General features: G+C 44.1%; 2 protein-coding genes across 2 annotated transcripts in view; one reads left to right on the top strand and one right to left on the bottom strand.

Moving 5' to 3' along the window:
* Positions 1 to 1,567, bottom strand: part of LOC119659460 (zinc finger protein 2 homolog) — a 29,973-nt gene extending 28,406 nt beyond the window's left edge. Inside the window, exon 1 of the mRNA XM_038067546.1 lies at positions 1,310 to 1,567. Within this exon, the coding sequence (XP_037923474.1) occupies positions 1,310 to 1,459 (150 nt within the window). The 5' untranslated portion in view covers positions 1,460 to 1,567. The remainder of the gene's footprint in view (positions 1 to 1,309) is intronic.
* Positions 1,568 to 1,686: 119 nt separating this feature from the next.
* On the top strand, positions 1,687 to 2,946 carry LOC119659461 (SAGA-associated factor 29). The gene has a single exon (XM_038067547.1). The coding sequence runs from the start codon at positions 1,951 to 1,953 to the stop codon at positions 2,830 to 2,832; it is 882 nt and encodes a 293-aa protein (XP_037923475.1). The 5' UTR covers positions 1,687 to 1,950; the 3' UTR covers positions 2,833 to 2,946.
* Positions 2,947 to 12,202: the final 9,256 nt, after the last annotated feature.

The following is a 12,202-nucleotide window of genomic DNA, read 5'->3' as shown; positions in this document are numbered from 1 at the left end:
TCCGAAGAATTTTTGGCCCCCTACATGAGGATGGACTATTCCGTAGCCTACATAACGACGAAATCTATGAGCGATACCATGACCGTCCGATTGTGGATAAAATCCGGCTCAATAGGTTACGGTGGGCGGGTCATTTAATCCGTATGGATGCGGATGATCCAGCCCGGAAAGTCTATAAGGGCAATATGTATGGTAGAAAAAGAAGGCGAGGCAGACCCTGCCTAAGATCGAATTGGTGGACCTCGGCGCAAAACCGGGATGTCTGGAGTTCCTTATTAAAGCAGTTCTAGATCGGATACCGGTGGTTGCGCCGTTGATGATGATGATCAAACGATTTATTTAAATCGCTTTCTGAAGGCTAGAGGGCAATGGAATTTTTAACTATGTGACACGGAACACAAGTATCACGCCGTCGTCACTCCTCACATCTTCTTCCTTCTCTTCAGCCTCTGTTCCGTTCCGAGCCGTTGCGGGATCGGCTCGTAGTGATCAATTTCGCCATTTTATTTTAACAAATGCCTGGATGTAATCACGAGGCTTTTAAATCCCCATCCAGCGTATCAAACCTTTTGCCTTTTGGTCGTTTACCATCGACTTCGATGTTCAGCCCAATCTTGGCAAGTGAATTCTCGTTTGCACGAATTGCGTGACCATACCATCGAAGACGCCTCTCTCGCAACTTTTCCACGATCGGTGCAACCCCATAACGATCGCGGATATCCTCATTTCGGATGTGATCTAAACGTGTGGCGCCACTAGGCCAACGTAGCATCTTCGTCTCCATTACCGCAAGACGCCGTTCATTGTCTTTTATGGTCGGCCAACACTCAGAACCATAGAGAGCGACTGGACGGACGACATTGCGGTAAATTTTAGATTTGAGACGGTCGTTGATACGCCGACCACAAAGAACACCAGTTGTAAAGCCAGGTTGCGTTAGTGTGAAGCATTTTCATTACGCAGTTCTCCAATTGGCTGATAGCAGAGAGAGTAGGAACTTTAGTCCCGAGCAACATGAACGTAGGAGCGAACAAAGCGATTATAACGAATACGATCCGAAGTATGTTAATTTGGTTTCTGCGGCAACTGACGGCATATCTACCGGCAAACAATTTATGACACAGAATTCACCCCACAAATGTCCAAGATCCGTCTAATCACGGAACAAACACCAAGAGTTTTTGAGAATCAAATTGTATGAATCTGGTACCATAAATGGGAACGCTACAAAGAATTTTTCTATTAACACTCCCTATGCCCTCTTTAATATTCTTATTTGAGTAATTTCCCTAAACTGCATTCACATTACCTTCAAGCTGAATGCATACAATTCCGCCAAGACATCTTCTCTTGCTCGTTGACATGATGTAGGCCCGGCGAAAAGTGGAGTGAATGTTTCGCTATCTTTCTGAACGGCACAAGTTCGACATGTTGTCCGCACGGTCTCAGGAACCTCCATCTTTAGTATTTTCAAAGCACCAAAATAAAACTCCTAAGAAAAACCAACGAGACGAAAATTGTCAACAACCGACAAGCATTCCTATGTTCCCGTCATCCTGACATCTGTCACTTGATCTCGCCATTGAACTTGAATTATTTTAAATTAGTTATCAGTGGTCTTTCCCGATACAAGACAGCGCCCAGGTCACAAAACATATTTTTATTGCCATTTAAACAATTTGAAAACTAAATATCAAATTGTTTAAATGGGTGTAAGTATTTTATCGTTCATATTTAATGTTTTCCTTTGGGAAGGAAAACTAAGATCGAAATTACTTTGTCCTAAAGAAATGACCTTACTTCACCGGTAAAGCAAAATTCCTAAGCAATGGCAACACTAACTACAATCCCAAGAATAAATTAGACTTGACAATTCATCATAAATTGTTTTGTTTACGGTTGGCCGTGTCAGTTGTGTCTGCTTGTGTCTACCATTTTCTTGGATAAAACATGCCGCTAACAGCTGAAGCGGCAGCACAACAAGTGCAGGAACGCTTAAAGGACCTTCAAGGGCTGATTCATGACATTGAAGACGAACGCAAAAAGAACGAAGCCAACCTGGGCAGCATTATTCGAGCTCAGGAGAAACTCATCCACGATGATCGCAACGCTCTTCCCCAACACAAAATGAAAGCTTTATACAAGGCCGGACTGCAGGATGCAGCCGAGGAGGAAGCACTGATCCGGCAAGCATTGGGTAAGATCCAGGAGATCCGGAACATAAGAAACGAACGCCGCATGCAAGCCCGTAATGCCGGAAACAAGGAGACCATCCGTCGGGGCGCTCTCATGAATATGTTCCAAATCACAGCGCAAACTTTGCCCTTGTTCGTAAGCAAACCAGGCGAAAAAGTCCCTCCACTTTGCGGTGCAATTCCAGCCGAAAGTAATTATATTGCGAAACCTGGCGACATGGTGGCAGCTTTGGTAAAAGGCATCGAAGTTCCAGAGAATTGGATCCTTGCAGAAGTTGTACAATTTCTCAGCGGGCAAAACAAGTACGAGGTGGACGATATCGACGAGGAAGAAAAAGAACGTCATATACTAAGTAAAAGGAAGATTATTCCATTGCCGCTGATGCGAGTGAACCCCGAGACAGACGGCCATGCCCTTTTCCCCAAAGGCACTATGGTTCTGGCATTGTATCCGCAGACGACTTGTTTCTACAAAGCTCTAGTGAATCAGACGCCACAAACGGCAAGTGAGGACTACGAGCTTCTCTTTGAGGATGGTAACTACGACGAAGGCTACTCACCTCCGCTTCAGGTGGCCCAACGTTATGTTATCGCTTACAAACCGACGAAGAAATCAGGCGGTCTTTCATCCACTTGACAGCAGTATTCTTCGGATAACTCCATTGAGGATTGTTGAGCTGAACACGAAACGATTATTGATTACGATATGCTCGTTAAATTTAAATTGCAATAAAAATGGAAAGAAAATAAATCAGATAAAAGTTTCTTTTGTGTGAAAGTCCATCGGCATCATTGTATGATTGGTGCGTTGTTTGATATTTTAACAGTAAGGTTTTTTAATAGCTGGAAGGTTTCAAAAGGCCTGCCTCAAGGTTCACGATCCCGGAGAGTGTGGGTTTTTTACCCACTAAAACCACCTCTCGACAAGCTACAAGCTTTATTGGGAGAAGACCCTGGGGTATACACCAGCGATTCGGTTGGCTTCACTGAGGAATTGGCTGTTCCTCAGTAGCTTATATCCTTTATGTTAGCAAGTCATTTGGCTTTACTCTTTTCAGTCGTCTCATTACATCAGCGTTATAAGTCTATTTCGGACTTCGTTATTCTCATGTAATCGTAGCCGGTGGCTATGGTTAATTGCTTGGTCTTTAATGACCTTACTAACCAGCTGTACTCTCAAGTCCCTATACAGATCCTCATTATGAACCGAATGGGCCAGAGAGCGGTTTCTATGCTTCTAAGCACTTTTAAATCAGGGCTCTGTGGAAGCCCTGCATACTAAGCCCCGACCAGATGAACCGTATTGTGCGGGCATTGTTCCCCAGACACCCTGTACGGGTTGATGTAAATAGCGCGGAAAGCGTCGTGGATTGCCCCCTTTTCACAATGAGAGAGCTTGAAGAAGCGGTTCTCACTATGAAAAACAGGAAGGCGCCAGGTCCTGATAACATCCCGGCGGAAGTTTACAAACTGGTGTTCTGCCAACGGCCAGAATTGCTGCTTGAAGTGTTCAACGCGTGCTTGAAGGAGGACATTTTTCAAAACCAGCGATTAAATACCTTGGTTTAATGCTCGACTCGAAAATGAACTTCTTCGAGCAAATCAAAACAGCAGCGGACAGGGCTGCAGCTGGAGTCGCGGCCTTGAGTCGGCTAATGGCGAATGTCGGGGGCCCTATATCAACTAGGAGGCATATCCTCATGGGAGCAACGCAGTCGGTTCTTCTCTATGGTGCGGAGGTATGGGCAGATGCTCTTGACAAGGACGTGTATCGTAAACGCCTTGCTCAAGTGCAAAGGCGGGGAGCTTTGCGAATGGCGTCTGCTTATCGCACCGCCTCCGAACCGGCTGTGATGGTGATCGCGGGAGTGAGCCCCGTTGCCCTCCTTGCCAAGGAGCGCAAAGCTATCTATCGCCGTAAGGGCGAAAACTTAAGAGAAGTGGTTGCCCGTGAAGAACGTCAACGCACCCTTAGCGAGTGGCAACTTTCTTGGCAAAAAGAGCCAAGGAGCAAGTGGACTGCGCGGCTCATCGACAAATTAGACCCATGGTTGAACAGAACGCACGGTGAGATTGATTACTTCCTTACCCAATTTCTAAAAGGGCATGGAGGTTTTCAGTCTTACCTGCACAGGATTGGAAAGGCGCGATCCTCTGATTGTGTGTTCTGCAATGGAGTGGCGGACGACGCTGAACACACCTTTTTCTCTTGCGCGATTTGGGACGGACTCCGCCAGCAGCTTTATGCAGACGCAGGGGAGCTCTCTTCAGACAACATTGTCAGAGAGATGCTGAAGAGCGCTGGTAGCTGGAATCGTATTGCGCATTATGTTCGGGCTTTTCTTATTACGAAGAAGATTGAACTCGACCGGCAGAGGGATCGGACGGTAAGGGGTTCCCTGAACTAACAACAACTCCCTTCCTCCCCTCCCCTCCCGTTGGTGAAAGGAATTCCCTGACTTGAAGGCTCCCAAAGCCGGGAGAGCGGGAGGGCTAGCCCGAAGTAATCTGTCAAACGGTTCCAGGCTAGTTCTCTGATGACAGGGAGGTGTTTAGTTGGTAGTCCGCCAGCGTGCTGTTGCGGGAGTCCAACACTGTGTGCGTAAATGCATTCACCTACCCTACTCTCAAAATAAAAAAGCATTTTATTTTGGAACGTTTGTATGACTTTTAAGTTTAATTCTTTGGCAAAGCCCCAGAGCTGGATACCATACGTCCATATGGGCCTTTGGATCTGTCACGTGGATATAATTTTTCTGGCCACTTCCGAAGTATTCTAATCTTCAGGCTTCGGCCACGGATGGGAAATTTATCGTTGTGACTGTTCTCCTCTGCTTTGCCGCACATGGATTTGGAATTGGTTTTTCGAAAAGAACAGGGACGAGTAGCGCGCGGGCAATTGGTACTTAAGGAAGAAATGGATATCTCATACACTGATCTTACGTTTCCATAGTTTGTGTTTATTTTTAGGAATATAATTTTTGTTGCAGACACGGAGCGTCTTCACATCACCGATCGTGATTAGCGCGAGAAATCGGGTGGAAGAAAAAACGTTTCTTGTGTTTTCAGTTGATTCTCGATATGCCATGAGGCGTTCATGACCACGGTCCCTGTTCAATTGGGAAATTCGCTTAAATAAGCGGGGACTGAAAATTGGGTTTGTTGGTGTGCTCACTGGCAGAAGTCGCGAATAATTTGGAGCTACGAGTGACGAAGCCGCCACAGCGGAAAGCACAAAGTTGCGAGCCTCTCCCCCAGTTTGCGAGGTAAATTGGTTTCCATATTCTGGCGGATGTTTGGTCTCGTTGATGAGGTTAACGCCGGGCGCTCGTCTCAGCACGCAAAAGCATCTTTGACGGAATCTCAAAAGCGGCATATCAGCTGGCGTTTACTGACCGGAACAGCTTCCGCCTGGGCAGACAGGTATTCGAAAAACGTGGAAAAAACCGTTGGCCCAGTGGCAGCTTGATCACCACATCGAAGACTTCTCTACAAAAATTGTTAGTAGCAGTAAAACCTGGTAGTCGTGAGTATTTTTTTTCTTGAAAATATGAAGGACAATTTATCAATCGAAATCTACTGCGGCCTTTGTTTGGATGTGAGTCGACCGAAATATTATAAACTGGAACCAATCTTCTACTGGCGTTGATCCTTTGATATCTTATTTAAAACACAAGTGAAAATATACATTTAATTCATTTCATTTCATTTAAGAAGGATCTACTTTACTAGTTTTGATATACACCGTATCATACGGGACTTTCCTACCAGGTTAAGTTCGATACGTATTGTTTCCTTCGCCACATGCAACCGGCATACATTCTTTTTTAAGAGAATCTTTCCATTCTTAAGGTACCAGATACAAGTATGTCTGCGTTTTTTAAGGTTTTGTGTAAAACAAAACCTTATTAAAATCGGTTTACTGTCTGTCCGCCGGTCGGTCACACGCATTTTTCTCGGAGACGGTTGTAGCGGTTCGTATCAAATTTCGTGGAAAAATGGGAATTACCCAACTCAAAAATCTGAAAAAAAATGAAGAAGCTGCCACTATATGGTGCCTAGGCTCGGAAATATCCTCCATATTACTATAATTTTTAGTAATTGGCTGCAAAACCACCTTTAGTTCATTCTAGCACATCAATGTAGGGTATACCATAGAGGATGATCCTACCAAATTTGGTGGAAATCGGACAAAGTTATAATAGTTCAAATTTTTCGCTTCTTTGCAAATTCAAGACTGAAAATGGATATTCTCACATAATATAGGCATACATTATCTGCTACGTACTAATGGATGGCGTCGGTCCTACCATTTTTACGGTTCCCACCATTATATTGGAAGCGGCAGGGGGCGGACGATTAGTTTGGGGTGGGCCACCGCAGGGCTATCATATCAACTGACCGCCCATGAGGAAGAAAGGAAGGCGGGGGCCAGTCGTCGCATAGATGTTCGCCTCGAGACTTCACGTCTCTAATAGAATAGTTTACCCCAGGTGGGTTCAGTTTTGTTGACTTCTGAGTCAAGGCATGTGATTAAATCTCTGTGTCCTGACAGGGAGATAATATGTGAGAACCAAGAACCCCGGCCCACATTTCGGCGAACTGCTAGTATTCGGGTTAGCCCCAGCGCGTGTTCACCGGTTCCATATACATTGTATTATCTCGCGCAGCCGGTGTTCACGGCTGTCAAACCTGTTAGTAGAGTTTGGTTGGTTGACAGCCTTAATGACCGTGTTGGTGCCAAGATGATGCAACGTTCGACTCTCATTGTAGATCTACTTATAGATTAGCAGCTTGTTGTCGATACTCAGCTGGGAATTCCTCCCCAATAGCCAGTAACATCTGTATGTCTCTGGCATTTAGCTCGTCCTTCTTCCTTAGGATGTGGCTTTTCCATCTGAGCTTAGCATCGAGGGTCATACCTAAATATTTGACCTCACTCGCCTGTGGCACATCTTGTCCGTTTATGATGCTTTAGCCTTAGCTGAATTATCTTTTTTGTTGGTGAAGTTAATGTACGTTGATTTGCGTTCGTTGAATTTTATTTTCCATTTCTTGTTCCATTCTAAAGTGTTGGCGTCAATAGCTGTTTGTAACTTTATTTTTCCTTCTTCTATAGTTTTACCCGTGGTAAGAATGGCAGTGTCGCCCGCGAATGTCGTTATTTTGGCTTTTTCACAGCAAGGCATATCATTGGTATACAGGAGTAACAATGTTGGGCCCAAGACACCAGCTGTAATTTTTTTTCAGTTCAGAGTAGGTTCCTTCGTACTTCACTCTGGAGAGGCGCTCTGATACATATGATTTTAACATAGCAAAAAATTCTTCTGGGAGCTCCCTATGCAATTTATACAACAACCACACCTTCTTAAACGCCTAGGCGACATCAAGAATAATGCCCGCTCTTTTTCCATTGCATTTTCTATCGGATTCGAAATCCTGTGCACCTATTGAATTGTGGAATGCTTTTCGCGGACACCGAATTGATGGGGTGTTATTTGATTTCGATTCACACTGATTTGTTTCAGTCTCTTAAAGAGAAGCCTTTCAAATAGCTTGGCTATAGTAGGGAGTAGCGATATTAGTCGATACGATTCGATTCTACTTGTCTCCTTCCATGGGCATGATGCATTGTAGAGAGGATTTTCCCAGCTTTGTAGGAGGGGCAAAAGCTTGATAACTAAATCTATTGAAAGTTCAGGCAAACCACCTCTGTATGTCTCATATATTTTTAAGCATTGTGGGTTGCCATTCACATCTTGGTGGCACATAGTCCATCAATTACTCCTACGCCACTAAAAAAACGCTTCAGCTCGTTCCCGAGAACCTGAAACTTCTCCTTTGCAAGTTTACGCCAGGTGCACTTGGGATTATCTACTCTTTGGACATTGGATTCCACTCCAATGGAATTGTCGTCCCTCCTTAATGTATGACCCATCCATTGTTACTTCCGGCTTCTGATTACATCGACCGATGATACGTCGCAGAGAGATGTTCACGAAGGCTTGGAGCTTTCGAATGACAGTGGTGGTCACCTTTCATTTACTACTCTCATATAGCAACACAGAACAATCTCAACTTGATCTTGGCTTTCAGATACCCGCATTTCGAAATCTTAGACAAGGTAGCGAATTCGACTCTACTTTCCTCTCTTTCCAAATCCAAAGCCATTTGGCCAAGATCCTCGCTGAAGTCGATATACACTTCTGAACTTTCGTTTCCCTCACCAGAGTATTAACAAACTTCTTTTTATCCCGGCGCAGACTACTTTGTACTTATCGGGATATCGGAGCACGAGCGCATCACGTTTGCCCTAACCCACAGCGGTCGAGCGACACCACGATCACAAAAAAACGGTCGATCTTGAACTTGAGGGCTTGAAGCTCTCAAACCCTACAAGAAGAAGCGACCATCAGATGGTGATCCATTTGGAGGCCGATGTCCACCCCTCTATTGTTGTGCACATCTAGAAGACAACTGCTAAATGTACCGCTTTTTAAACCTTAACTGGAGTCATGGGGTCCAAATGGACGTAGGCATTTTTGCTTTAGTAATTTTTTAAGTAATCTCATTACGGTACGTGCTGCGGTCGTTACCGAACGTAGTGCGGCTAATCTTTGCTTGAAACAGAAATACAAATGGTGTGGGACCCACGACATAAGTTATATATATCTATTTTTTTAATTTGAATTTATAAATATTATTTTCGTTTTTTTTTTTTCATTAATTTGAAACAGAAGTCTGGAATTTGGAAACATTTCGAGAACTGTTCAAGCAATTACGATAGGTCAAAGTTATGCCGAAGATGCGGAGAAGAAGGTCATATTGCCAAAGAATGCAATGGGAACCCCAAATGCCTGCTATGGAGAGAAACACAGGAGGGTAACATCGACCATATCACAAGCAGTTGCAGATGTCCGGCATTTAAGAAGGCGATTTCAGCTTTCTGTAAATGAAGTTCCTACAGCTGAATTTAAACCATTGCTAGGCAGCTCAGGAACTGCTCTCTCAAAGCGTGCTTGAAAAAGAAATTGACGTTGCCATTATATGCGAATATTACAAAGATATCCACAGTGGTATCTTTGTATCAGACAGAAGTGACAATCTGGATTTGCGGAAACCGAGGAATTGAAAACACGAGCAATAGGGCAGAAGACGGATTCACACGAACTAAGGTAGGCGGCATTCACATATTCAGCTGCTACGCTGCGCTTAGCCTCACGCTAGATGAATTCGTACTGATGGTGGGAAATTTAGCTTCCGAAGCAAACTGCCGCAACCCAATAATAATAGCTGGCGTTTTTAACGCTTGGGGCAAAGATTGGAGTAGTCACGAAACAAGACCGCATATTGATCGAAGTATTTTCACGTCTGAATGTCGTTCTGGCAAATACTAGCGGCGTTAATACTTTTCGTAGACGGAATATGGGATCAGTGATAGACTTTACGTTTATTAGCGATACATTATCTAAGGATCTCCAATGGCAGGTGAGCGCGGAGTATACGCATAGTGACCATCAGGCTATCATCTTCCAGATGGAGCGTAGGACAGCAGCAAAGCGAAGAAAACTGCAGTAGCGGGTTGGACATCCAAAAAACTTGATAAGGAAATATTCGAGGAATCGATGCTAGTGGGAAATGCACAAGAAAAGGTGAGGCAAGTTCTTGAAAAGATACAAAAAGTGTGTGACGCTTCCATGCCCCGTCGCACGGTACTCAAGAAACGAATGCAAAACTCCTGGTGGAATGCCGAAATCGAAGAACTCGTGCCTTAAACCAGAAGACACAGCCAACGTAGCAGAGACCGGCCTGAGTCTGATGAGTTGCACAACCGATATTAGAAGGCGTGAAAAGAACGGCGAGCAGCCATATCTAGAAGTAAAACTGAACACTTCAAGAGGTTATACAAGGAAGCGGACTTCAATCCATGGGAAGGTACATACAAGGCAGTTATGGCATCAATCAAGGGTAAGCGCTCACCGCCGATCACCAATCCTGATTTGCTGCGGGATATCATTAGCACTCTCGAACCTTCCCACTGCCCAGATAGATCATGATGAAATTCCCGAGGTTACCACTGAAGAAGTCCTGGATCCCATGAAGATGATTGCCGAAAATAAAGCCCCAAGTTTAGACGGCATTTCCGAATAAAGGACTGACAGTGTCGTCGAAACAGTTCCAAGGTGGTTCGCTGAAATATTTACGACGTGCCTCATATATGGGATTTTCCCGGAAAACTGGAGGAAATAACAGCTTGTGCTAATCCCGAAGCCAAATAAACCTTTGGGTGATTCTTTGTCTTATAGGCCTATATACCTGCTAAACACCAAACTTTTCGAACGGGTCATCTTCAATAGGGTTGTGCCAATCACAGAAGAGGAGGGTTTCTCAGACAGGCAGTTTGGATTCCGAAAGGCAAGATCTATACCTGGTGCACAAATTCATGCAATTTCTCCGGGAGAGGACGTTGTGTTACGATTCGGACGATGGACCTAAGACGTATAAAGCAACCTGCGGGGTTCCACAAGGATCAGTCCTCGGTCCTCCCCTGTGGATAATAATGTATGACGGAATTTTAAAGTTGCAACTACCCAAAGGGGTAGACGTAGACGACATCGGAGTGACTATCGTAGCACTAGATATTTTATGAGATCGAGGTACTCACAAACGAGACAATTGTTGACATCAGATCTTGGCTAGAGAAAGCTGATCTGACGCTCGCAGAGCATAAAATCGAGGTAGTTTTGATCACCAAGCGAAAGAAGCAAACATCGATAAAGATCAGGTTTGGTGAACACATTATACAGTCGCAACTAACGCTTAAATATCTAGGAGTCATGGTTGACCAAAGGCTGAAATTCAAGTCCCATTTTGAAAATTTAGGAGCCAAAGCTTCCGAAATGGTTACATTGTTGGTAAGAATGTTACTAAATATAGGTGGTCCTAGGCAAAGCCGTCGATTCATGATCTCGAGAGTTGTCAGCTCCATCTTACTTTATGCAGCTCCGGTCTAGGCACCGTCTTTGAAGTTGGAAACAAATAGAAGAAAAATCGCAGCCCCATACCGGTTGAGTGCATTGCGGACGTCTTGCGCTTACCGTACATCAGACGAAACAGTCCGTGTAGTAACAGTCATGGTCCTCATCGACATCTTGGCGAACGAGGGTCGACGCCTCTATGACCCATCATATGCAATCGGCGAGTTCTGTATCTATTATCGGCAATTGGCAGGCAGTGAATTTATTTTGGAATGGCAAAAGAGATGGGATGATTCACCTAAAGTACGCTGGACACACAGGATCATTTCAGATGTCTCTAAATGGATCAAACGAAGGCACGATTTTCAGCGTTTTTACTACTTTTGTCGGAAGCTTGAAGACGATGTGGATTTTGTGTTTTTAAGGATTCTCCCGATTTATTCCGTTGTGCTTTTTCTGCACGGTAACGAGGGGAGTAGTTTTTTTAATAATACGATTGCTTGCTTGCTTTACCGTTTTCAATTCCTGGTGTAGATGCACCTTGTCTGCAGTGTTTACACTTCTGTAGATGGCAGAATTGAGGACCGATTGTATTTGAAATGGATGGTGATGTGATGTTGAATGTAGATCTCTGTTGGTATGCGTTGGTTTCCTGTATATATTATGTCCTAGTGAGTTGTCTGGATTCTTAACTACAAACCAACACGTCAAGAAAGCGTAGTTTCCTTTTTTATTCTTTGGCCATGTTTGGATGCAACCCGTTTAAGTATACCAGAAATCCCTGAAGTTTGGCCAGATTAAGAAGATATCGTCAACGTATTTGAACCAAACTAAATTGAATTCTTCGGGATAAAATTTTTGATTGTTGATTCGAACTAGTTGATTATTTCTTCTTCAGGAATTTTAGTTGGTGCAATGGCGAAATTGTATCCTTTTGATACAGCTTTCACGGCTGTCAATGGTTTGATTAAACAAATTTTTGACTATGAACGGCTGATCTTTAATTCTTGGTGACGGTGAAAATTTCTC

Source organism: Hermetia illucens, chromosome 6 (assembly GCF_905115235.1).
Source record: "Hermetia illucens chromosome 6, iHerIll2.2.curated.20191125, whole genome shotgun sequence".
Lineage (NCBI taxonomy): Eukaryota > Metazoa > Arthropoda > Insecta > Diptera > Stratiomyidae > Hermetia > Hermetia illucens.
The sequence above is the reverse complement of the archived record's forward strand: the minus strand, read 5'-3'. Positions and strand labels throughout refer to the sequence as shown.